At 34.3% G+C, this 27,052-nt stretch overlaps 1 protein-coding gene across 2 annotated transcripts in view; it reads right to left on the reverse strand.

Moving 5' to 3' along the window:
- Positions 1-26,384, reverse strand: part of pear1 (platelet endothelial aggregation receptor 1) — a 50,885-nt gene extending 24,501 nt beyond the window's left edge. For both annotated transcript variants that reach the window (XM_057833637.1, XM_057833636.1), the window contains exons 1-5: positions 26,353-26,384; positions 16,995-17,096; positions 12,875-12,976; positions 12,485-12,585; positions 9,183-9,275 (exon numbers count right to left, since the gene is read on the reverse strand). In XM_057833637.1, the coding sequence (XP_057689620.1) occupies positions 9,183-9,275; positions 12,485-12,585; positions 12,875-12,976; positions 16,995-17,096; positions 26,353-26,381 (427 nt within the window). In that variant the 5' untranslated portion in view covers positions 26,382-26,384. The remainder of the gene's footprint in view (positions 1-9,182; positions 9,276-12,484; positions 12,586-12,874; positions 12,977-16,994; positions 17,097-26,352) is intronic.
- Between the last annotated feature and the right edge of the window lie 668 nt (positions 26,385-27,052).

Below are 27,052 nucleotides of genomic sequence, written 5' to 3' on the forward strand. Positions count from 1 at the left end.
GCCCGTGTTTACGATGTCGTCGGATCGGCGGAGGGGGGGGATTCGGCTCTGTCGTGTTGAGTAATGAGAAATTCAGATGGTGGAGAGCATTGTGTTTACACAGGCCCTCTGCTGCAGATTTACCGACGGGGCTCCGCTCGCTGGAAAATAACATGAAGGCAGGCGTGCAATTTACGCGCTGACTCTCGCAAACGGCAATAAAGTTCATCCCGACCTTGCTCCCAACGCTCCTAAAATTCATCAAAACAAAATAATGCTACTAAAAAGCAGGAGCGCGTATGGTAGGGTGACCAAACGTCCTCTTTTGCCCGGACAAGTTCTACTTTCACGTAGTATCCTCGTCGTCCAGGCGGGTTTTATAAATACAGTGCCTTGCAAAAGTATTCGGCCCCCTTGAATCTTGCAACCTTTCGCCACATTTCAGGCTTCAAACATAAAGATATGAAATGTAATTTTTTTGTCAAGAATCAACAACAAGTGGGACACAATCGTGAAGTGAAACAACATTTATTGGATAATTTAAACTTTTTTTAACAAATAAAAAACTGAAAAGTGGGGCGTGCAATATTATTCGGCCCCTTTACTTTCAGTGCAGCAAACTCACTCCAGAAGTTCAATGAGGATCTCTGAATGATCCAACGTTGTCCTAAATGACCGATGATGATAAATAGAATCCACCTGTGTGTAATCAAGTCTCCGTATAAATGCACCTGCTCTGTGATAGTCTCAGGGTTCTGTTTAAAGTGCAGAGAGCATTATGAAAACCAAGGAACACACCAGGCAGGTCCGAGATACTGTTGTGGAGAAGTTTAAAGACGGATTTGGATACAAAAAGATTTCCCAAGCTTTAAACATCTCAAGGAGCACTGTGCAAGCCATCATATTGAAATGGAAGGAGCATCAGACCACTGCAAATCTACCAAGACCCGGCCGTCCTTCCAAACTTTCTTCTCAAACAAGGAGAAAACTGATCAGAGATGCAGCCAAGAGGCCCATGATCACTCTGGATGAACTGCAGAGATCTACAGCTGAGGTGGGAGAGTCTGTCCATAGGACAACAATCAGTCGTACACTGCACAAATCTGGCCTTTATGGAAGAGTGGCAAGAAGAAAGCCATTTCTCAAAGATATCCATAAAAAGTCTCGTTTAAAGTTTGCCACAAGCCACCTGGGAGACACACCAAACATGTGGAAGAAGGTGCTCTGGTCAGATGAAACCAAAATTGAACTTTTTGGCCACAATGCAAAACGATATGTTTGGCGTAAAAGCAACACAGCTCATCACCCTGAACACACCACCCCCACTGTCAAACATGGTGGTGGCAGCATCATGGTTTGGGCCTGCTTTTCTTCAGCAGGGACAGGGAAGATGGTTAAAATTGACGGGAAGATGGATGCAGCCAAATACAAGAACATTCTGGAAGAAAACCTGTCGGTATCTGCACAAGACCTGAGACTGGGACGGCGATTTATCTTTCAACAGGACTGATCCAAAACATAAAGCCAAATCTACAATGGAATGGTTCAAAAATAAACGTATCCAGGTGTTAGAATGGCCAAGTCAAAGTCCAGACCTGAATCCAATGGAGAATCTGTGGAAAAAGCTGAAGACACTCTCCATCCAACCTCACTGAGCTCGAGCTGTTTTGCAAGGAAGAATGGGCAAGAATGTCAGTCTCTCGATGTGCAAAACTGATAGAAACATACCCCAAGCGACTTGCGGCTGTAATTGGAGCAAAAGGTGGCGCTACAAAGTATTAACGCAAGGGGGCCGAATAATATTGCACGCCCCACTTTTCAGTTTTTTATGTGTTTAAAAAGTTTAAATTATCCAATAAATTTTGTTCCACTTCACGATTGTGTCCCACTTGTTGTTGATTCTTGACAAAAAATTAAAATTTTATATCTTTATGTTTGAAGCCTGAAATGTGGCGAAAGGTTGCAAGGTTCAAGGGGGCCGAATACTTTTGCAAGGCACTGTACATAAAAATGTCTGGTTTTTATGATTTTTCACAGGACCAATTTGAAGAGAATCCCTCCGGCCGCTGGGTGGCAGCAGTTGACATGGCTCCTACTCGAAGGGAGGGAAGGAGTCGTTCTTCTTGTTTTTGTTGGAAGTTTACCCCTATCATGAGGCATTACCGCCAACTACTGGGTTGACAATTTGGCCACAACGCCTGCCCAGTTGTTAAGTTTTTAACGATAAATACGTAAATAATGGCAACTGTTGACTTCTGTCGGAGCTTTGACTGTAAAATCCCATTTAGTGTCGCATCGTTGCACTGCCGATGATTGTAAACTTTTCTAGCAAAGTTTGATTTTTGCCCCAGCTAGCTATCAGTAAGCTACCATGCTAGGCATTATGGGAAACATAGTTTTGAACTGCTACGTTTGGAAACATGCTGGTTGAATAGTTTGTCAGCTTACTTCGGTTATTGTTTGTGTGCAATCTAGAACATTAAATGAGAATATCAATTGAATGGGAATAACAATTTGTCAAGGACAATTGTTGTGATAGTAATTTATAAAAATGTTTAGTTGGCTCATAGCCTACTGTGTGTATGTGTATTGACTGGACTACATTTTCATGGGTCTGCATTTTATATATATATATATATATAATTTATATATATAATATTTTAGTCATTATTATTTATTTTTTTATTTTCAAACTGCATTTTCCCATCCAGACTGAGGGGGCACACTTTAAATATATTAAAGTGATATAGACATCTTTGAGTGAACTTTGAGTAAAATTCAAGTATCTTGAGGTTGGGCTGAGTGTCCTCTTTTTTGGAAATCAAAATATGGTCACCCTAGCGTATGGTAAAACCCACTCGATTCCCAAACGGAATCCTACAGAAAGCCTCGTCTGCTCAACAAGTGTTGTTTTTTGGCAGCCTCATCTCGGTTTTTGCACGAAAAATATTTAATCGTCTTAGTCATATTTTAGTCTTTTCAAAATGGATTAGTTTTCATCTAGTTTTCCTCAACAAATGCTCAAAACGTTTTCGTCCTTATCGTTTTCACACACGATGACGTTAACTAAAATATTTCATTGACAGACTTTTTTTTTTGGTGACGATAACGAGCCAAAATGTGCCTTGAGAGACCAAAAAGGAACAAAACGAATGCCACTTTTAATCTGATGGGACAAGAACAAGACTAAACTGTCCCGCATATACTTAGCACGCATGCTAGAGAACATAACATGCTTAAAAACACACTTATGCAGTTAGATATGACTGATTTTTATTGCTAAAAATGAACCTTCATGTACAATATATTTGCTTTTACCAAAACCTTACTACATGTCACTAACGGAATCCCTCAGGGATCAATGATAGCACCCATGGTAAAACAAAATATGCCAAAAAAAAACTTATGCAGTAAGATATGACTGATTTTTTTGCTAAAACAAAATATGCCTAAAAACAAAAAACAAACCTGGATATACAATATATTTACTTTTACAAAAATCGTGGTATGTGCAGCTAACAGTGTCTCTCAGAGATCAATGTTAGCACCCATGCTAGAATATAATATGCCTAAAAACATTCTTACGCCGTTAGGTACGTCTGATTTTTAGTTAAAAGTCATCCTATATGTACAAAATATTTCCTTTTACCAAAACCTTACTACGTGTAGCTAACGGAATCCCTCGGGGATCAATTTTAGCACTAATGCTAAAATATCATATGCCTAAAAACACACTTATGCAGTTAGATATTTCTGACTTTTTTTGTTTTTGTTTTTTTTATTGTTGTTGCTAAAAACGAACCCATATGCACAATATATTTGCTTTTACCAAAACTTTACTACATGTAAGTAACAGTGTCTCTCAGAGATCAGTGTTAGCACCCATGCTAGGATATACATAATATGCCTAAAAACATACATACGCCGTTCAGGACAACTTTTTTTTTTTTTTACTAAAAATGAACCAATATGTACAATATATATCCCTCAGGGATAATGTTAGCACCCATGCTAAAACATAAAATGCCTAAAAACACACTTACGCCATTAGATACAACTGCTTTTTTACTAAAAATGAAACAACATGCATAATATATTTGCTTTTTCCAAAACCATACTACATGTAGCTAACGACACCCCTCAGGGATCAATGTTAGCACCTATGCTAGAACATAACACACCGAGAAACACACTTACATAGTCAGAGTTGACTTATTTTTGCTAAAAAAAAAAAAAAAAAGTACATACTGCATATGTACAATATATTTGCTTTTACCAAAACAGGGCTACGTGTAGCCAACGGTGTACCTCATGGATCTATGTTAGCACCCATGCTAGTACATAATATGCCTAAAAACCCACTTATGCAGTAAGATATGACTGTTTTTTTGTTTTGTTTTGTTTTTTTGCTAAAATTGAACCTACGTGTACAATATATTTGCTTTTCCCAAAACCGTGCTATGTGTAGCTAACAGCATCCCTCAGGGATCAATGTTAACACTAACGCCAGAACATGATATGCCTAAAAACACACTTCTGCAGCTAGATAGATAGATATATATATATATTTTTTTTTTTGTTAAAAACGAACCTACATTTACAATATATTTGCATTTTCTAAAACCATGCTTTGTGTAGCTAACGTTGTCCCTCAGGGATCAAGGTTAGCGCCCATGCTAGACGATAACACTCCTAAAAACACATACAGTTAGATAAGACTTATTTCTGCAAAAAAGGAACATATATGTACAATATATTTGCTTTTACCAAAACCGTGCTACGTGTAGCTAACTGTGTGCCTCATGGATCAATGTTAGCACCCATGCTAGAATATAATAAGCCTAAAAACACACTTACGCTATTAGATAACACAGATTTTTTTTTTGCGAAAGACGAACCTACATGTACAATATATCCGCATTTTCCAAAACCGAGCTATGTGTAGCTAACGGTGTACCTCATGGATCAATGTTAGCACCCATGCTGGAACATAACACTCCTAAAAACACACTTACATAGTTAGATATGACTTTTTTTGCTAAATTTTGCTAAAAAGACAACATACATGTACAATACATTTGCTTTTACCAAAACCATGCTTCATGTAGCTAACGGTGTACCTCATGGATCAATATTAGTACCCATGCAAGAACATAATATCCATGCAAACCATTTATGCAGACATTTTTCTCTGGTTTTGACGACGTCAGAAGCTTTGACAGATTGATCTTTAAACCCCGAAATGAAAATAAAAAAAGTCCCAACCATTAATAGCTTACACAAGATTCATCATTTTTCCACCAACGTTGCTAACCCGATCCACATTTTCCCGTAATCTCTCTAGCACAAACATCCAAACCACATATTTTGAGGGACGGGACTTCAAAAAGCTACGCTCGCGTCGTTCCCAATGAGATTCAAACTCACTGGCTGCCATTGACGGTGACAGACGTCCAATCAAGTGGGGTTCAATTGTGCTTTTGCTGTGGATTTGAATGAGTTTATCACTAGTAGACGTCCAATCCGTTTGAACTGGGAGGCTGGCAGCGAATGAAGGGTACGGAGAGAGTGTAAGGCGAGCTGGAGAAAGTGCAAGAAGGCATGTGGGCTCATTTTTTCCGTTTCCTGGCCGTCCAGGCGCAGCGACTGCTACCCGTTAAAGCTAATTCGCGGGGAAAAACAATAATAGTGAGGCGTACTTTTGACCCAAATGAAGCAGGCAGTGGAAAGATGGGCGCCTGCCGAGCGCCGGCCAATGAGATGCAGATCTGCTTTCACTCTTGATTAAAGAAAAACAACTGGGCTGTGTTTTGGTGACGCGCAGAGCGAAAAAATGTGTGGATCAGAGGCGGACGTACTGTTTGTACGTCACAAACGTTGAAAGGCCAATTTGGATAAAGTTCACGAATTTGAAATACTATGTATTTATTGTTTTTCTCTCAAAATAATTATTTATTGAAAATGTATAGTACATTGCTCTCCACTTCAATTTTTAGGTTATTATACAGCCCTGCATTTGTAAATGTAAAATTAAATTTTTTGTATTTATAGATGAATATAATTTTACATTATTATTCTATTGCATGTTGCTATAATAAATATATTGCTGTTATTTGATTGTCATTTGTCCTATTATATAATTATCATTGTATTACATTCTAAATCTTATTTAAAATAAATATATTATTATGTTCTATTATTGTATTTTATTTTTTGTTATAATTTTTAGAATTATTATAATATAATATGATCTATTAATATATATTTTATTTGTATTATATTATTTTAATATTTTCTATTTTTACATTTGATTTATAATAAATATACACTCTAATTATTATTATTATTAATATTTACATTTCATCTATAATTATTAGGTTTAGATTAAGGGGTATTATAAATCATTAGTTTATTATTGCTTTTATTTATTCATAACTATTATGTATTTTAATCAATTTTTGGGGGTTTGGGTTTTATTTTTAAACGTTTTGTTGTATTATTTTATTCTATTTTCTTTGTATTTAATTGTTTTTATTGCATGATATTTTATTGTACTATTTTTAAAATATATATATTATTATAAATATTACAATACGTTAATTTCTAAATATGTTGTTGTTGTTTTTTTGTTTTCGATCAGGAGATATCATTCATTATTAATTTAAAATAAATGTATATTATTATGTATTGCAAACATATTATGTTCTATTATTATATTTTATTATGTATTGTTACTTTTTAAATGATTACGAATGAATTAATATTATAAATTAAGATATATTTTATTTGTAAGATATTATTTTAATATTCTATCTTCTTTTTTTTTACATTTGACTTAATAATAAATATACATTTCAATTATTATTATTATTATTAGTATTTATATTTCATCTATAAATATTAGGTTGAGATCAGGGGATATTATTAATCATTAATTTATATATTTTTTAATTAATTGGTAATTAGGGATTAGGTATTTAAAAAGTTTTTGTTGTATTATTTTATTATATTTTGTTTGTATTTCCTTTTTTATTGCATTATATTTTATTGTACTATTGTTTTTTTATTATAAATATTAATTTATAAATGTGTTATTGTTTTTTTGTTGTTTTTTTTTTGGTCAGGGGATATCATTCATCATTAATTTGCATTTTAATTGATTTATAATTATTATTTTTAATTTCTAACATTAATATATAGAATAGAATATAATAGAATAGAATAGAATAGAATAGCATAGAATAGAATAGAATATTTGTCGCAGCAACTCCCTTTCAGTGGATTGCACAATGCACATATTATTCTCCATTGGCGTCCCTCAGGGCTCCCTGTTTGGTCCATAAATAATATTTCTAACATTAATATAGAATAGAATAGACTTTATTTGTCGCAGCAACTCCCTTTCAGTTCCTTGCACAATGCACATATTATTCTCCTTTGGTGTCCCTCAGGGATCCCTGTTTAGTCCCATTTTGGAACATCAATATACCAGAGAGGCCATCATTAATACAGACCCAAAAACACCAGGATAGATGTCAACAGTTTCTTTGCTAAAGCCATCTCAACCCTGAACTGCCATATGTTATACAACATCATCCACTGTCCAATATTCATTTACATGCAAAAAGTGCAATTCTTACTTATAGAGATGTCCCGATCGATCGGCATCCCGATCGATTGGGTCCGATCATGTCATTTTCAAAGTATCGGAATCGGCAAAAAAAAATCGGACATGCCTTTTTTTACTATATATATTTTTTTAATTAAATCATTTTCTAATTGTATTTAACGTTACAGACATAATATGTTACACTCATCCAGAGTCTTTAGTTTAGGCTTAAGGTAGGGTTATCAAATTTATCCCGTTAACGGCAGTAATTAATTTTTTTTTTAATTATCACGTTTAACGCAATTAATGCATGCGCTGCACGACCCACTCACGCATTGTCGCGTTCAATCTGTAATGGCACCATTTTACCTATATATAGAGCTAAAAGGCAGCGTAAAATGAGTAGAGTGAATTTTGGCAGCCTTTGGAGCCTTTTTTTAATTGGCTAAAGCCTTATAATCCCTCTCCCTATGATTAGAAATATCACGGGAAACAATGTGGGGAAGAAAGGTAGTAATTGATCTTTTTCTTAACACCCTATGTTATTTCCCAACGCAGAGAAGATATATCAATTGGTACCACCACGCACAGTCATGGTTGCACTTCCCATCATGCATTTGGGCAGAACAGTTGAATGGCTACAGTATTATTTACTGAAAGCTCAACAAAGACACTAGATGGCAATATTTAGTCACAATATACAAAGTCACATTTATCCTTTAAGAATTACAAGTCTTTCTATCCGTGGATCCCTCTCACAGAAAGAATGTTAATAATGTAAATGCCATCTTGAGGATTTATTGTCATAATAAACAAATACAGTACTTATGTACTGTATGTTGAATGTATATATTCATCCGAGTTTTATTCATTTTTTTCTTAATGCATTGCCAAATATATATGATCGGGAAAAATTATCAGGAATGATTGGAATTAAATCGGGAGCGAAAAAAAAAGCATTTGGATCGGGAAAAATCGGGATCGGCAGATACTCAAACTAAAACGATCGGGATCTGATCGGGAGCAAAAAAACATGATCGGAACAACCCTACTTACTTACGTGCAATATTAATGTGCAACATTCAATGCCTTCTCTGTCAAACTACTGCTACTTGACTTTGATTATTTGCACTGCCTGAACATAGGACTCATACACATTTTATATTTATATATTATTTAGATTCATACTTGCAAGTTACTTTGAGATTTGAACTAATGAAAATAAAGGGCTTTTCTATTCTATTCTAGTTCTTGATTATTTTTTTTTTTCTTTCCGGAAAGAGACTGTAGCTATAACTACCGTATTGTATTTTTTTCCCAGTACATCATATTAAAAATAAACTAGTTTTAGCAGCAGTCTCCAAATTTTGGGCCTGCATTTTGGGGGTCAAACTGTATAAATAATTTTCTATATGCATAATATTCATGAAGCGCATGTAAGAGAAAAACTACTTGTCTACAGACTTTCCATTGGAATGACGCCGAGTCCTCTGAATGGCCCCGAGCCACCGCGGGGACATCATTCCTCGTTGTGTCTAATGTCGAATGTTTGCGTGTGCTGTCAGTCATATTTGTCTTTTTTACTTTTCCATACCGCTAGAGCAGTCGTCTCCTCGCCAGCCCCCCTCGCACTGACAACGGTCCGGAGCCACGCAGCGGCCGTGGACGCACTCCTTGGTGCAGCGAGCTGTGGACACACACAAAAAAAGATAATGGCATGTTTATTGAAGGGGAAAAGGAAGTTTCCTTGTTTGGAAAGAAAGGCACCGTTAGATGTCTTGACCAGAGATACTACAATTACAGCAGGCGTGTTACAGAGTATGAAAGGCTTCCTGTGAGGCAAGGTACTACTTTTTCTGCCCGTGTTTGATCACGCGTGGTTTGACTTTATTTAGAAAAGTCAGCACGGGGGCAACGTGCGCTATCATTACGCGCGGAGATAAAAATAGGAATCGTACTTTAAAACGGACTCGGCTATTTGTGGTATTTTCAGAATGGAATCTGTGATGGGGAAAGTAGAAAACATTAGGATTGTTAAGAGCAGTGTTAGCATTATAATAGTAGTTAGAGTTGTTATGTAGTAAACATATACTGTAGCTGTAGCTGTGTTATAATTGGATAATAGTAGTAGTAGTTGTTGTCTTTGAATTATATTGGACAGAGCCCTCCTAGTGCCAAGGTAGAATCAAGTATTTTTCATTGGTAATCTGTACCCACAGTTTACTAACCTACGGGTAGAGATTAGTAAACTGTGGGTACCCAAGTCATCTGTGCCCACAGTTTAGTAATCTGTACCCACAGTTTAGTAATCTATGGGTGGAAATGAGCAAACTATGGGTACCCATTTCTAATCAGTGTCCACAGTTTAGTAGTCTATAACCACAGTTTATTCATCTGCACCCACAGTTTCGTAATCTTTACCACAGTTTAGTAATCTTCGTGCAGAAAATAATAAAATATGGGTACTCATTTCTAATCTGTGCCCAGAGTTTAGTAGTCTGTAAGCACAGTTCAGTAAACTGTGCCCACTGTTTAATAATCTGTGGCCACAGTTTAGTAATCTATGGGTATAAATAAGTAAACTATGGGTACCCATTTCTAATCTGTGCCCACAGATTAGTAGAATGTAACCACAGTTTAGTAATCTGTGGCCACAGTTTAGTAATCTATGGGTAGAAATTTGTAAACTATGGGTACCCATTTCTAAACTGTGCCCATAGTTTAGTAATCGATGGGTAGAAATTAGTAAACCAATTGTACAGAGTTTTAATATGTGCCCACAGTTTAGCAATCTGTAACCAAGGTTTACTAATCTGTGCCCTCAATTCAGTCATTTGTTTCCACAGTGTACTAATCTATGGGTAGGAATGGGTAAACTAAGTGTACCCATTACTAATTTGTGCCCACTGTTTAGTAATGTACGGGTAGAGATTGGTAAAAGTGGGTACCTATTACTAATCTGTGTCCACAGTTTTTTAATCTGTAGCAACAATTTGGTCATCTGTGGGCGCATATTAGTAAAAGTGGGTACCTATTACTAATCTGTGCCCACAGTTTATTAATCTGTAGCCACACTTTAGTAATCTGAGGGTGCAAATTAGTAATCTGTGGGGACCCATTACTAATCTGTGCCCACAGGTTAGTATACTGTGGATGCAGATCAGTAAACTGTGGGCACACATTACTAATTTGTGCCCACAGTTTAGTGATCTGTAGCTTCAATTTACAAATCTGTACCCAGTTTAGTAATTTGTTGGTGCAGATTAGTAAACTGTAGGTACAGTTTACTAATTAATAATTAGGACAAACAAAAAGACGCATTTGGAAAAAAAAAAAAAGAAATAATAAAATGTTTAAAATGATAAATAAATAAAATTGGTTAATAATCGAATCGACGTGTGTGTGTGGTGGGGAGTATTTCTTTTTTTTTTGTTTATAATTTTTTTTTTATGCTTTTGATTTTATCAAGAATATACATTTTCTCTTCTGTTGGAATACAAAATCCACCCCCCAAAAAAATTGTACCAAAAAGTAAAAAAGATTTAAAAAAAAAAAAAAATACAATTAAAAAAAATATATATATATCATTTTGAATCCTGCGGCTTATAGTCCAGTGCGGCTTATTTGTTGACTTATTTGGGTTAACAGGTAACACTTTATTTGACAGCGGCATCATAAGACTGTCATAAGAACATCATAATTATGACATGACACTATCATGGGCATTACTGAATGCTTATGACAGATGTCAATATGTGTCATGTGGCATATTATTTCACTAACTCCATTTATGTCCAACTCAGATCTTTTACGGCCATTCAAAAGTGAGATAATTTGCTGGATGACACTAACCGACCTCTATTATAAGCATTCATTAATGCTTATGACATTGTCATGTAATAATTATGACTGTCATATGACAGTATTATGGTACCACTATCCAAGAAAATGTTACCAAATACCATAACTAGCAATTAATGAAACAACTGTAACAGTAACTGAAGAAATAATAATAATAATAAAAACAGAACATGATTGTTATTTACATCTCTAACACCGCAATGCATGCTAGGAGGAATGTTGGATGACAACAGTGTTGAAAGCAGGAGGCAGCAGATGTTGACTGTCTCCCCCAAGGGAGCAGTGATGGCCAAATGAAGCATTTAGAAACAATAAGGCTTTGCACCCAATTGGTTCAAAGCTTAATGGTGGTTCATTTGGTCTGATGACAGTCTTATGTTGCCATTGTCAAACGAAGTTATACCAGTTAATATCTTTTGGTGTAAATATCCCATAATACAATGAGGACAACTGCAGCTTATAGTCCTGTGCGGCTTATCTATGAACAAATGCCGTTTTCATGTAAAATTTGGTGGGTGGGGGCTTATAGTCAGGTGCGCCTTATAGTCCAGAAATTACGGTATATACACTGTATATATATAAATGTTTAAGAAATTTACAGACAGACAGATACATAGATATAAAGCATAGGCAGTGTTTAAGAGGGACTTGGGGTTGGGGGTACCCATAAAGGTAAATCCTAACCTGTAAAGGTGCAAAGGGGGAGTGGCTGGGCGGGGGGAGGGTCAAACTGAAAGCTAAGATAATGTGCGGACCTGTAATATAGTGTTAAAATATCTCTGTAACCACCCCTACTCTGGAGGGGCCCACAAAAATTTTTCCATTGGCACCTGCCCCCCACCCATCCACACACACACTACATGATCGGCCGTTTATGCAGGGGGCCAAGAATAATTGGCAACTAGCAACTCCAACCCCCTCCCCCATCGGATGGCCCACTCAGGGGGCCCGTTTTCACTCATCGCACCCGGACCCTGTTCACATTTGTTCCGCCACTGTTATAAATAATAAATAGATAATATTATTTAGACTTACGAACACATTTGTCACGGCTCTCGTAGTATCCCGGGCAGCACTGATAGCGTTTGCGGTAGTCCGTCTTGACGGCCTGCCTGTAGGCCGTCTTGTAGGTGATCCTACAGAAAGTACGGCCGAACATAAACAGGAAATGATGTCATTCACAAGCACTGACTTTCATTTACAATCTAGGCTCTTAATATTTGTTTCAAGAAATTGTAGTATTCCCATTCACTTCTTTTCGGAGTACCTAATGTGACGTTAGATTTTTCATCCAATCGGATTTCAGACAGTATGCGTTGCCGTGTCGCTATAATCTGCTTTAAAAGTGGCCCAAATGTTTTTACCTTCCCTTTGACTTGAAAGCAGACATTTGAGATATGAGCGCTCTATGCTTTGTATTTTTACCTGTGTCTGGGGCATCTGTAGTTAGTCCGAGGGTCCGAGCATGGCTCGTCGGTCACGCGGTCGTAAGGGTGCGAGTACGATTCCTTGACGGAGGTAGTGAAGCTAAACAGCAAAACACAATGGGTCAGAAATCACTTTATGGCGCCATTGACAGCGATAGATGTCCAGTTCATTTTGACTGGGAGTGGGGTATGATTGTAAAAATGAATAAATAAAATTTAAAAAATTAAGAAATAATAGGTCAAAAAAAAAAAAAAAGACTAACACTCACCCATGCATTAAAACTTATTTCAGAAGTGTACACTTGCACAGTTTTAGCAGTTTTAACCCTTTCTAAACCGGATGTCTCCCCGTTAATAGCAGTGAATTGGTTGAATTTGCTTAACCCCCCCCCCCCCCCCCCCACACACACACACACACACACACACACACAAAATTAAATGGACAGAGTATTATGGCCACAAAAAAAGAAAGAAAAAAATAGGTCTATGAGAGTAAAGTCGGAATATTGCGAGAATAAATTACATTACAAGAACAAAGTCCTACCAGGAAAAATTTGCTCAATTTGCTTACGTAACAAAGAAAAAAAAACTAAGTAATATGTTTACAAAGAGAAAGAAAAAAAAATAGGACTATGAGAAAAAAAAGTTGTAATATTACGAGATTAAATTCCGATGTCCAACCTATTCGAGTAAAAGTAATCTAATTACGCCTTGAGTTGATCAAATACTCATACAAACCACCTAAAATCTATGAAATCTACTGTGGTACTTCTTAAAACTAATCTAAATACTTTTGATGTACTCAAATGCTTCATAAGATGGCGTCCATACTCTTAAATCTACTGAAATACTTCCTTAAAGTAAACTTAATACTCTTACTTGCACTTACAGTAGATACTTATTAAGAATGAAAAATACTCATAAATCAACTCAAGTCCTTCCTTAATGTAATCTTAATACTTTTACTTGTACTTAAATACTAAAAAAAAAAAAAAATTGTAATAAAAAATAAAAAACCCTCAGAAATCTAGAAATACTTCCTTAAACTAATCTAAATACTCCCTTATGTACCAAAATGCTCCATAGAATGGCCTACATACTCCTAAATCTACTGAAATACTTCCTGGAAGTAATCTTATTACTCATACTCGTACTTAAATATTTACTAAGAATGAAAAATATTCACAAATCCATTGAAATACTTCCAAAAACCAATCTAAATATTCCTTGATGTACTCAAATGTGCCATAAAAGGGCCTACATACACTTAAATCTGTTGAAATACTTCCCAAAGTAATCTTAATACTTTTACTTGTACTTAAAGACTAAGAATTAGGAAAAAAAAAAAAAAAAAACACAAATCTAAAAATACTTCCTAAAATTAATCCAAATACTCTCTTATGTACTAAAATGCTCCGTAAAATGGCCTACATACTCTTAAATCTACTGAAATACTTTATAAAAGTAATCTTACTACTCTTAAGTCGGAGTAGACTCAAAGTTTAGTCTAAGCTGCACTAGAAGCTATAAAGCTGGGGGAAGTACAGCCACTGAGTTCTTTCTTTTTCTCACTTTACCTACCACTTATCTTACTTTATTTCTATTTTACAATGTTAATATCTAGTGGTTTAGTCTCTTCATCACTAGTCACCCAGTGTCCCCTTTCCCCCCTCCCCTCTGGGGAGGGGCTATTTTTCAGCTGTAGCCTCCTGACTGTCCGGACCCCAAGCTGGATGGACGTCCTCGTGGCTACCCCTGTCTCATCTGGCTAGATGGACCCCTTCTTGTTCCTTTACTCCACTGCATCTTTACGGACTGTAACTTCGCCTGCTAATTCCCATTAGCGGTCCTGGGGTTCCTGTCTATCCGTCCTGGGAGTGGATCTCTCCTGACTGTGGTACTCCCCAGGTTTCTCATTTTTCTCCCGAAGACTGGAGTTTTTGGAGTTTTTCCTTGCCGACATGGAGGGTCTAAGGATGGGGGATACCCAGGACTTGAATTTATTTATTCATCTTTGTTGCTTCATTTGCTGTTTCTGATTGTGTATCATATTGCCTCTGCAAAGCCCTTTGAGACATCATTGTTGTGATCTAGGGCTATACAAATAAAACTGAATTGAACTGAATCTTACCCGTACTAATATACTTACTAAGAATGAAAAATGCTCACAAATCAACTGAAATACTTTCTAAAAGTAATCTAAATGATCTCTAATATACTCAAATGCTTTATAGAATGACCTACATGCTGAAATACTTCCTAAAAGTAATCTTATTACTCATACTCGTACTTAATTTTTAATAATTTTTAATATTTACTAAGAATGAAAAATACTCACAAATCCACTGAAATACTTCCAAAAACCAATCTAAATATTCCTTGATGTACTCAAATGTGCCGTAAAATGGCCTACATACACTTAAATCTATTGAAATACTTCCCAAAGTAATCTTAATACTTTTAGTTGTACTTAAAGACTAAGAATTAAAAAAACAAACAAACAAAAAAAACTCAAAAATCCAGAAATACTTCCTAAAACTAATCTAAATACTCTCTTATGTACTAAAATGCTCCATAGAATGGCCTACATACTCTTAAATCTACTAAAATACTTCCTGAAAGTAATCTTAATACTCATACTTGTACTTAAATACTTACTAAGAATGAAAAATACTCACAAATCAACTGAAATACTTCCATAACAATTCTAAATATTCCTTGATGTACTCAAATGTGCCATAAAATGGCCTACATGCACTTAAATCTACTGAAATACTTCCCAAAGTAATCTTAATACTCTTACTTGTACTTAAATACTGACTAAGAATGAAAAATACTCATGTATCCACTGAAATACTTCCTAAAAGTAATGTAAATATTCCTTGACGTACTCAAATGCTCTGTAAAATGGCCTACATACTCTTAAATCTACTGAAATACTTTATAAAAGTAATCTTACTGCTCTTACTCGCACTAATATACTTACTAAGAATGAAAAATGCTCACAAATCAACTGAAATACTTCAAAAAAGTAATCTAAATATTCCTTGGTGTATTCAAATCTGCCATAAAATGGCCTAAATACTCTTAAAACTAATGACATACTTCCTAAAACTAACCTTAATGCTTGTACTTAATTAGTTACTAAAAATGAAAAATAATCATGTAAATATCTACTGAAATACTTCCTAAAAGTAATCTAAATACTCCTTGATTTACTCAAATGCTTTATAAAATGGCCTACGTACTCTTAAATTGAATGAAATACTTCCGAAAACTAACCTTAATACTCTTACTTGTACTTAAAAACTTACTAAGAATGAAAAATACTCACAAATGAACTGAAATACTTCCTAAAAGCGATCTAAATACTTCTTGATATACTCAACTGCCCCATAAAATGGTCTACTTACTTTTAAGGAAACTGAAACACTTCCTAAAGTCTTCTAAATACTCCTTAATTTACACAAATACCTCATTAAACAGCCTATAGACTCTTAAATCGACTGAAATACTTCCTAAAAGTACCCTGAAAACTCTTACTTGTACTTTAATACTAGCGAAGAATGAAAAAGACTTAAACTTATCTAAATAGACGCAATAAAATGGCTTATTTACTCAAATTTACTAAAGTACTTCCTAAAAGTACACTGAAAAAACTAAACATTGGCTCAATTAAAAAAATATTGGCTAATCTAGCACAGCTAAAATTTTACTACTAATACAATGTAAATAAATGTGTTTACAAATAAATTAATTTGAGTGTAATCTGAAAATTCTTAATACAGTATTACGAAATTAAATTATTGCTTATGTTAAAAAACTATAACGGATTGGACGTCTAGCGCAGTCAATGGCAGCCTATGAGTCCATTCAACATGAAAGTGTGGACGATTCAATTGGGAGTGACAAAAACAAATATTTTGAATATGTTCTCTCACAAATACAGAACATGTCTTGGCTTGGAATTCTCCAAAAAAGGAAGTAAAATGCCCGAGCAGATGATTTAAGACTGGGTGAAGCGCTGACCCGACCAGACACGTCATATGAGAAAGTCATTTTTTATGATTTGACGGGACGGTAGCGTCTTGTGTTAGTTTTAGCCGAACGGGCCTCACCTCTCCCACAGGCTGCAAACGTTGGGGTCCCGCGGGTTGAGCGAGCGCACCAGGCCCAGTGGGAAGCACAGGAAGAGGAGGACGTCCATGGGACGCATGGTCCTGCAAGAATAAATGATTTCAAAATGATATGCCATACAACTCTTTTAAAAAATGGTCACAAATGGGTTAATATAACATGTATGGATGTCAACTAATAAAAAATAATATTACTTATAATATATTTTTAGATACAGTATATTTTATCATAAATACCCCTTGATACATCTATCACATTTCATTCTGATCAGTCTTTGAATAACATGTGCCGATTACTGCTTCCAAGGTATACCATGGGATGAAAACGTCAAGGTTTCAAAACCGCAAAAATTTTCCGTCATACCGTCCCTACGTCATTAGCAATGTTTTTATAGCCCAAAAATGCATGGAGAAATCCCTTGCTTAAGCTGCAGTCTGAATCTGAAAAGTTACAGATGGCCACGGCCTACAGGAGGAGGGCCAACCGACATGTAAAACATGTTTGCCGAGGAGGCAATACCTCCAACATGAGTTCGCATTTATACAAAATTAAAGGTTAGTAAACACTGTGATGAACGTTTCCCACCAGCTACGAGAGTTAACTCCAGTGTGTTTAGTGTGTCTAGCGGTGGTAAAACATGGTGTTTTTTTCTTTCTGGCAACTGTGTTGAGAAAGAGAGTGTGTGCATAATGTAAACATGATACGAGTCATACGCACTTTATGAAAAATAGTTCAATTATTTTTGTTCTGTAGGGAATAACGTTGAGCTGTGACTGTGGGTTTAGGCTCACTTACAGGACTGCATTTATTTTAGATTTATTTATTTATTTATATTAGGGCTGTCAAATTTTTCACGTTAACGGGCGGTAATTAATTTTTTTAATTAGTCACGTTAAAATATTTGGCGCAATTAACGCACATGCCCCACTCAACCAGATTAAAATGACAGCACATTGCAATGTCACTTGTTACTTGTGTATTTTGGAGTTTTGTCGCCCTCTGCTGGTGCTTTGGTGTGACTGATTTTATGGGCTTAAGCACCCATGAGCATTGTGTAATTATTGACATCAACAATGGCGGGCTATTAGTTTATTTTTTTGATTGAAAATTTTACTAATTTTATTAAAACGAAAACTTTAAGAGGGGTTTTAATATAAAATTTCTATAACTTGTGCTAACATTTATCTTTTCAGAACTACAAGTCTTTCTATCCAACGGATCGCTTTAACAGAATGTTAATAATGTTAATGCCATCTTGTTGATTTGTTGTTATAATAAACAAATACAGTACTTATGTACTGTATGTTGAATGTATATATCCATCTTGTGTCTTATCTTTCCATTCCAACAACAATTTACAGAAAAATATGGCATACTTTATAGATGGTTTGAATTGCGATTATTAGGATTAATTATGATTAATTCATTTCTATGCTGTAATTAACTCGATTAAAAATTTTAATCATTTGACAGCCCTAATATATACTGTGTATATATATATATATATATATTTTTTTTTTTTGTTGTTGTTGTTTTGTTTAAACATTATACTTATGTTCCAATTTGCTAATATGTTTGTAAAAATAAAAATCCCGCTCAATGGAAAAAAGTTTTTTATTAACCTAGATATCTCAAAGTAACAAATTTCAGAGCTGTAATTGCAATACCATGAAACTGTGATAGTTTGGTTTAAGGTTATCATACCGTCAGAATATCATACCGGCTCTCCTCACCAAGAGGAAAGTAAAAGATGAAAAGGCAAAAAAATAAAATTAGACGTAGTAGAAGAACAGTAGAGAAAAAGTTGAAAAAGAAGTAGAAAAATTGAAAAAAGCAGAAGAAAAACGGAAAAAGTAGAAGTAGAGAAAGAAAAAAAGCTGAAGTAGAAAAAAGATGAAGAAAAAGCAAAATTAAGTTCTAGTAGTCGTAGTAAAAGTGGAAAAAGAAAATGAAGTGAGAAATTATGTTGTAGAAAAAGAAGTATTTGTAGAAAAAAAGGTAGAGGTAGAAAAAGAAGTACAAGGAGAATTTGGGGTGAAAGAACCAGCAGGAAAAGTAGAAGAAAAAGAAAATAAAGTAACTCAAAACTGCAATTTCTGGAGAAATTACTATGGGGCTTTGCCGTGGAGAGATGCAGATCTTAGCCCCGCCCAGGTTGATTTAGGGACATTTCGGGGACAATATTTGTGGACACAGGTTTTTTGCCATTAAAACTGAATGGGAAATTTGGACGTCCATGGACGTCAATGGCATCGACTCACAGTACATATGACTCAAAGGAATCCAAATATATTGGCATCAATAGAATCAACATACATGGCCATCAATGGCATCAATGCAATGTAAATTCCATTGGAAATGAATGGGAAATTTGGACGTCCATGGCCGTCAATGGCATCGACTTCAATATGCATCAGAGGAATCGGGGACATTTGGGGGACACGTCCTGTTGATATCTAGTCATTTCCTGTTGATTTGGGGACATTAGTTTTTTTGCGGTTGAAAAAGAATGGGAAATTTGGACGTCAATGGACGTCAATGGCATTGACTTACATATGCGTCAATGAAATCAAAGTACATCGGCATCAATAGAATCAACAAACATGGCCGTCAATGACATCAATGCGATGTAAATACCAATGGATATGAATGGGAAATTTGGACGTCCATGGCCGTCAATGGCATCGACTTCCATATGCGTGAAAGGAATCGGGGACATTTGGGGGACATGTCTTAGTGACATCTGGTCATTTCCTTTTGATTTTGGGACATTAGTTTTTTTGCCGTTGAAAATGAATGGGAAATTTGGACACCCATGGCCGTCAATGGCATTGACTTACATATGGGTCAATGGAATCAAAGTACATCGACATCAATAGAATCGACATACATGGCCATCAATGGCATTAACCAAAGTAAATGTCATTGGAAATGAATAGGAAATTTGGACATCCATGGCCGTCAATGGCATCGACTTCCATAAGCGTCAAAGGAATCGGGGACATTTGGGGGACACGTCCTGTTGATATCTAGTCATTTCCTGTTGATTTGGGGATATTGGTTTTTTTTGCCATTGAAAATGAATGGGAAATTTGACGTCCATGACCGTCAATGGCATCAACTTCCATATGCGTCAATGGAATTGGGGACATTTGGGGGACACGTCCTATTGATATCTGGTCATTTCCTCTTTATTTAGGGACATTGTTTTTTTGCCATTGAAAATGAATGGGAAATTCGGACATCCATGGCCGTCAATGGCAGCAAAATTTGTAGGACTCGATTCGTTTTGGTTTTTTTTTTTTTTTTTTCAAAAAATCGGCGCAAAATTGCCGTTTACAGCGGGGGGGGGGGTGATTTTTCGGGGTCGTTCGAAAACTTCGGTAGTTTTACTATCTGGGCCTTTGCTATAGTAAAAGCCCCATATAGTAAGAATGATGTAGAAAAGGAAGTAGAAGATGAATAATTAGTAGAGTAGTAATAGAAAAGAGGAAGTAGAAATTGAAAAAAGTCGAAGGAATAGTAGACGAAAAAGAAAAAAGGAAAAAAGAAACAAGTAATTGAAAAGTAGAAAAAGATGTAAAAGAAAAACTACAAGATGTAGAGCTAGAAGAAAAAGGGAGTACTACTACTAGTAGTAGAAATAGAAAAAGTACTAGAAGAAAAAGAAAAGAAAATGAAGTTGTTGTTTTTTTCAACTTTACACTGGGTCGCTTCGACGTGTTTAATTGAGTGATTTAGACGAAAACGGTCCCGCAAATTGTCATGCGACGATCTACAATAGCAGATAGAGACGAGCGGAGGGAGGCGACCTCTATCCATCGGGAGCTCGCTCATCTCATCTCGCGGCGTTCTGCCGATTCTCCAGCCGCATCTGGATTTGATCAGGCGTCGAGAGGCGGCACGGGGACCCCGTAAGGCTCTCAAGGAGCGAGAGGGAGACTTACCCCCCTGCCCCCACCACCTTTTCTCATTCCCGAAAACATAAGTCAGGCTTTCTGGGGGGAAAAAACGGGTACGTCACCCCCCGAGTGACGGCGCCTTGGCAACATCATGTCCAACTGATAAGTGATTTCTAATCACTTTTAAATGAGTTTCACCTTTGGCTACTTCACCATTCATTCATTTCTCTGCAATTGTATTTGTTTATTTCAAATATCGAATGCTGTATTTTCCTCTATGGCCTATTTTAAAACTGTTTTCATATATAGGCTGAACCGCATTATAAGGCGCAGTAGCAGCGGTGGTTGGGTTATGCATCACCTAGATGAAGCCACCCTGATTAACTAATATTGATCCATATGTAAAGCGCATTGGATTATAAGGTGCATTGTCGTCTTTTGAGAAAATTGAAAGGTTTTAGGTGCGCCTTGTAGTGTGGAAAAATAAATATATTTCAATACTTCTTTTCAGTATTTACTTGTCAGTATTTTACTCCAAGATCTATTTCAATATAATATGTATTTATGAAGTACATATATTTCTATTCTTTTTTTTATGTTTAAATTTTTTTTTTTTTTTTTTTTTTTTACAAATATTATTATTATTTATTTCAATTAGGGACAATTTAAATGTGTAAGGACTCATTTAGTTACTCCTTGTTTTATATGTATTCCTTTTTTTTCAGGTTTTCTTCAATGATTCACATCAGTTCTTGTTTTATAATTTAAAAATATATCTTCTTACATGTTTATATATTTTTAATATTATAAAAAGACATATATATTAATTTCAATTTATATTATATATGTATATTTTTTAATGTATTTATTTCAACATTTTTTAATTTTCCATTGACCTGATTTATTTGATGTTTTACTGTTATTTGTTTGAATTTTTCTTTTCTGTAAAATTCAAAATACATATGGACTTTTTTTGTGAAATGTTTATTCAGTCGTTATTTTATATTTATTGTTTTTGTCCATTTCAGTTTTTCATCATGTATTCACATCAGTTTTTATTTTTAATTTATTTATTTTTTGTATAAATTTATATATTTATTTTTAATATTTTATATTTTTTTTATTTATTATATTATTAATTTTATATATTCAAAATATATTTTTCAATTTATTAAGTAATTATATATTTCAACATTTTTTAATTTCCCTTTGCCCAACTATATTTGATTTATTGTTGTTATTTGTTTATTTCATTTTTTTTCTGTAAAATTTAAAATGTATAAGGACTTTTTTGGAAACATTCATTTAGTCAGTAATTTACATTTATTCTTGCTTACCCATTTCAGTTTTTATTCATTTATTCACATCAGTTTTTATTTTTTAATCTACAAATATTTTTTATATGTTTTATATATGTACTTTAAATATTTTGAAATTAGACATCTATTGATTTCAGTGATGTATATTTATTTATTTATTTATTTATTTGTCTCAACATTTTTGAATTTCCATTTGCTCTGATCTATTAATGAATGTATTTATTTCAACATTTTTTAAATTTCCCTTTGACCTGATTTATTTGATGAATTACTGTTATTTATTTATTTGAATATTTTTTTCAGTAAAATTTAAAATACATATGGACTTTTTTTGTGAAACATTTATTCAGTCATTATTTTATATTTATTGTTTTTGTCCATTTCAGTTTTTCATCATGTATTCACATGTTTTTATTTTTTAATTTAAATTTTTAATAATAAATTTATATATTCATTTTTAATATTTTAAAAATAGATATCCATTGATTTCAATTTTTATATATACAAAATATATTTTTTAATTTATCAAGTAATGTATATATTTCAACATTTTTAAATTTCCCTTTGCCCAAATATATTTGATTTATTGTTGTTATTTGTTTATTTCTTTTTCTTTTTTTTTTTTTTTTTCAGTAAAATTTAAAATGTATAAGGACTTTTTTGGAAACATTTATTTAGTCAGTAATTTACATTTATTCTTGTTTACCCATTTCATTTTTTATTCATTTATTAACATCAGTTTTTATTTTTTAATCTACAAATATTTTTTATATGTTCATATATATATATATTTTAAATATTTTGAAATTAGACATCTATTGATTTCAGTGATGTATATTTATTTATTTATTCATTTATTTATTTATTTCAACATTTTTTAATTTCCATTTGCTGATTTATTTCATTTATTATTGATATTTATTTCAATATTTTTTTACAGTATTTATTCTGTCAGAATTTTTTTAAATTTATTTTTTCATTATTTATTTTTTAAATTTTTGTATTGACCTTTGTATTTATTTAAATTTTAGATTATTTACGTCAACATTTGTTTATTTTGATTTTCAGTCTAATCAGTCTAATAAAAAAAAAAAAAAAGCTGACGTATTTTTAATGTCTTGGTTTTGTTCAAAATGTTTAATTTTTAATTTCAGCATTATTTAAACTTGTATTAGGAGGTACTTCAATGTTTATTGATAAAGATTTGAATTCTTGTTTATATATTTTAATATGAAACAATTTAATTTCTTTTTTTAAATTGACATATATTCATTTTGTCATTTTTTTGTATTATTTTTTCCATTGCAGTTTTGAATTCATTTATTCACATCAGTTTTAATGTATTAATTTCAAATAATATTTATATACTAATTTCCATTCTTATGTTTTCTTTTATTTATCTATTATTCCAACATTATTTAATTTCCCTTTGCCCTCCATAGTTTCACACTCACATAATAACGTGATGACATCTGCAGCATGCATCATCATTGGCAAAAATAAACTCCCATAGGCCCCGCCCCTCCCTCACACGACCTCTGAAACGACCGTTTCTAATCTCATCGGTCCAGCATCGCTAACTTGCTAACGCTCATATTTTGAGTCTCATCATGCGGTCCATTTGATGCCTCTGCACGCCGTAAACACTCGGACTGATTGATGGAGGAGTCGATTCTCTCCCGGTCGACAAAAGGAGAATTTTACGAGAGGAGCCATATGGCTCCTATTAGAAGGGAGTCGTTAATTTTTCATTAGCTTCTCCTCTTAATTGCGCTTCATTAGAAAAAGGCGCCAAACCGCATGCTACATTCTTGAATGCTAACAAAACAAACACTTGGAAGGGAGTGTTGTTTTGGAGTTTTTGGGGTTTAGGAGGACAAGCTGAGCTCCAGGTGGTGTTGTCATCACACGCCAAAAAGCCAGCCGACCTTGATTTTTCTTGGAAAATCATCTTTTTTCCTTGGCCGGCGACGAGCGGCGACCGTTTTTCCAATCACTCTGCCGAGCTGACGCGGCTAACGCGAGCGCCCTTCTGTTTTATATCGCGGTAGGACAGTCGGCGGCGACGCTTTGGCGCTATTGACGACGAGAAACGTCCGATCCGTTTGAGTAAAAGTCTTTTAAATATACTTTAGCTTTATCAAGTACTAAAAAGTACTAAATCAAAAATCTAATTACTCCTTGATGTATTCAAATGCTCCATAAAATGGCCTACATATTCTTAAATCTACTGAAATACTTCTTAAAAGTAATTTGAATACTCCTTCATGTACTCAAATGCTCCATAAAATGGCCTACATACTCTTAAATCTACAGAAATACTTCTTAAAAGTAATTTAAATACTCCTTCATGTACTCAAATGCTTTATAAAATGGTCTACATACTCTTAAACCTACTGAAATACTTCCCAAAAGGTATATTAATACTCTTACTTGTACTTAAATACTTACTAAGAAAGAAAATTACTCCAGAATCTACTGAAAAACTTCCTAAAAGTATTCTAATTACTCCTTGATGTGCTCAAATGCTCCATAAAATGGCCTACTTACATTTAAGTCGATGAAATACTTCCTAAAAGTGATCTAATTACTCCTTGGTGTACTCAAATGCTCCATAAAATGGCCTACAAAATTCTTAAGTAAACGGAAATACTTCCTAAAAGTAATATTAATACTCTTACTTGTACTTAAACACTTAGTAAGAATGAAAAATACTCTAATCAACTGAAATACTTCCTAAAAGTAATCTAAATACTCCTTGATGTACTCAAATGCTCCATAAAATGGTCTACATACTCTTAAATCTACAAAAATACTTCCCAAAAGTTATATTAATACTCTTATTTGTACTTAAATACTTACTAAGAAATAAAAATACTCCAAAATCTACTGAAAAACTTTCTAAAAGTATTCTAATTACTCCTTGATGTACTCAAATGCTCGATAAAATGGTCTACGTACACTTAAGTCGATGAAATACTTCCAAAAAGTATCTAATTACTCCTTGATGTACTCAAATGCTCCATAAAATGGCCTACATAATCTTAAGTAAAGGAAATACTTCCTAAAAGTAATCTTAATACTCTTAGGTGTACTTAAATACTTCGTAAGAATGAAAAATACTCTAATCAACTGAAATACTTCCTAAAAGTACCCTTGATACTTTTACAGTGGTATAAAAAAAGCATCAGAACCTTTTGGAATTTCTCACATTTCTGCATAAAATCACCACCAAATGTGATTTGATCTTTGTCAAAATCACACAGATGAAAAAACAGTGTCTGATTTAACAGAAACCACCAAACATTTATAGCTTTTCATTAGGGCTGTCAAAATTATCGCGTTAACGGGCGGTAATTAATTTATTAAATTAATCACGTTAAAATGTTTGACGCAATTAACGCAAATGCCCCGCTCAAACGGACTAAAATGACAGTACAGTGTAATGTCTGCTGGTTACTTGTTTTTTTGGTGTGTGGCGCCCTCTGCTGGCGTTTGGGTGCAACTGATTTTATGGGTTAGTACCATGAGTGAGCATGGTATAATTATTGACATCAACAATGGCGAGCTACTAGTTTATTTTTTGATTGAAAATTTTACAAAAATTTTAATAAAACGAAAACATAAAGAGGGGTTTTAATATAAAATTTATCATTAAACATTTATCTTTTATGAACTGCAAGTCTTTCTATCCATGGATCGCCATGAATGTTAATAATGTTAATGCCATCTTGTTGATTTATTGTTATAATAAACAAATAAAGTACTTATGTACCGTATGTTGAATGTATATATCCGTCTTGTGTCTTATCTTTCCATTCCAACAATAATTTACAGAAAAATATGGCATATTTTATAGATGGTTTGAATTGTGATTAATTACGATTGATAAATTTTTAAGCGGTTATTAACTCGATTAAAACATTTTATCGTTTGACAGCCCTACTTTTCATATTTTAATGAGGATAGCATGCAGACAATGACAGTAAGTAAGTGAACTCTCTGCCTATGGAGACATAAAGACCAATTGAAACCAATTTTCACCAAACATTTGTCAGGTGAGTGCCCAATCACTGATGAGTGGTTTAAAGCTGCCCTGCCCACTATAAAACACATACCTGGTAAGAAATGTCTTGATGAGAAGCATGGTCTGATGTGCATCAAAGCTTGGTCTAAAGAGCTGTCTGAAGACCTGCGATCAAGTATTATTGATTTATATAAAGCTGGAAAAGGATACAAAACCATCTCTAAAGGTCTGGATGTTCATCAATCGACAGTCAGAGAAGTTGTCTACAAATGGAGAGAGTTTGGCACTGTTGCTTCTCTCCCAAGCAGAGGCCGTCCACCAAAGATGACGCTAAGAGTTCAGCGCAGAATACTCAGAGAGGTACAAAAGAACCCTAGAGTGTCTGCTAAAGACACTACAGAAATCAATGGCACAGTCCAATATCTCTGTGCACACATCAACCATATGTAAAACTATGGCCAAGAATGGTGTTCATGGGAGGACTCAACGGAGGAAGCTAATGCTGTCTAAAAAAAACATTGTTGTTCGCTTAATGTTCGCAAAAAGGCACTTGGACACTCCATAAAATTTTGGGCAAAATATTGAGCATCATGATTTGGGGCTGTTTTGCTACCTCAGGGCCTGGACAACTTGCAATCATTAATGGAATAATGAATTCAAATATTTTGCAGGAAAACCTAAGGCCGTTTGTCAGAGAGTTGAAGCTAAAAAGAGGATGGATGCTGCAACAAGACAATGATCCAAAACACAGAAGTAAATCAATTTCAGAATGGTTTCAGAAGAACAAAAAA

Source organism: Corythoichthys intestinalis, chromosome 4 (assembly GCF_030265065.1).
Source record: "Corythoichthys intestinalis isolate RoL2023-P3 chromosome 4, ASM3026506v1, whole genome shotgun sequence".
In the NCBI taxonomy this organism is placed as follows: domain Eukaryota; kingdom Metazoa; phylum Chordata; class Actinopteri; order Syngnathiformes; family Syngnathidae; genus Corythoichthys; species Corythoichthys intestinalis.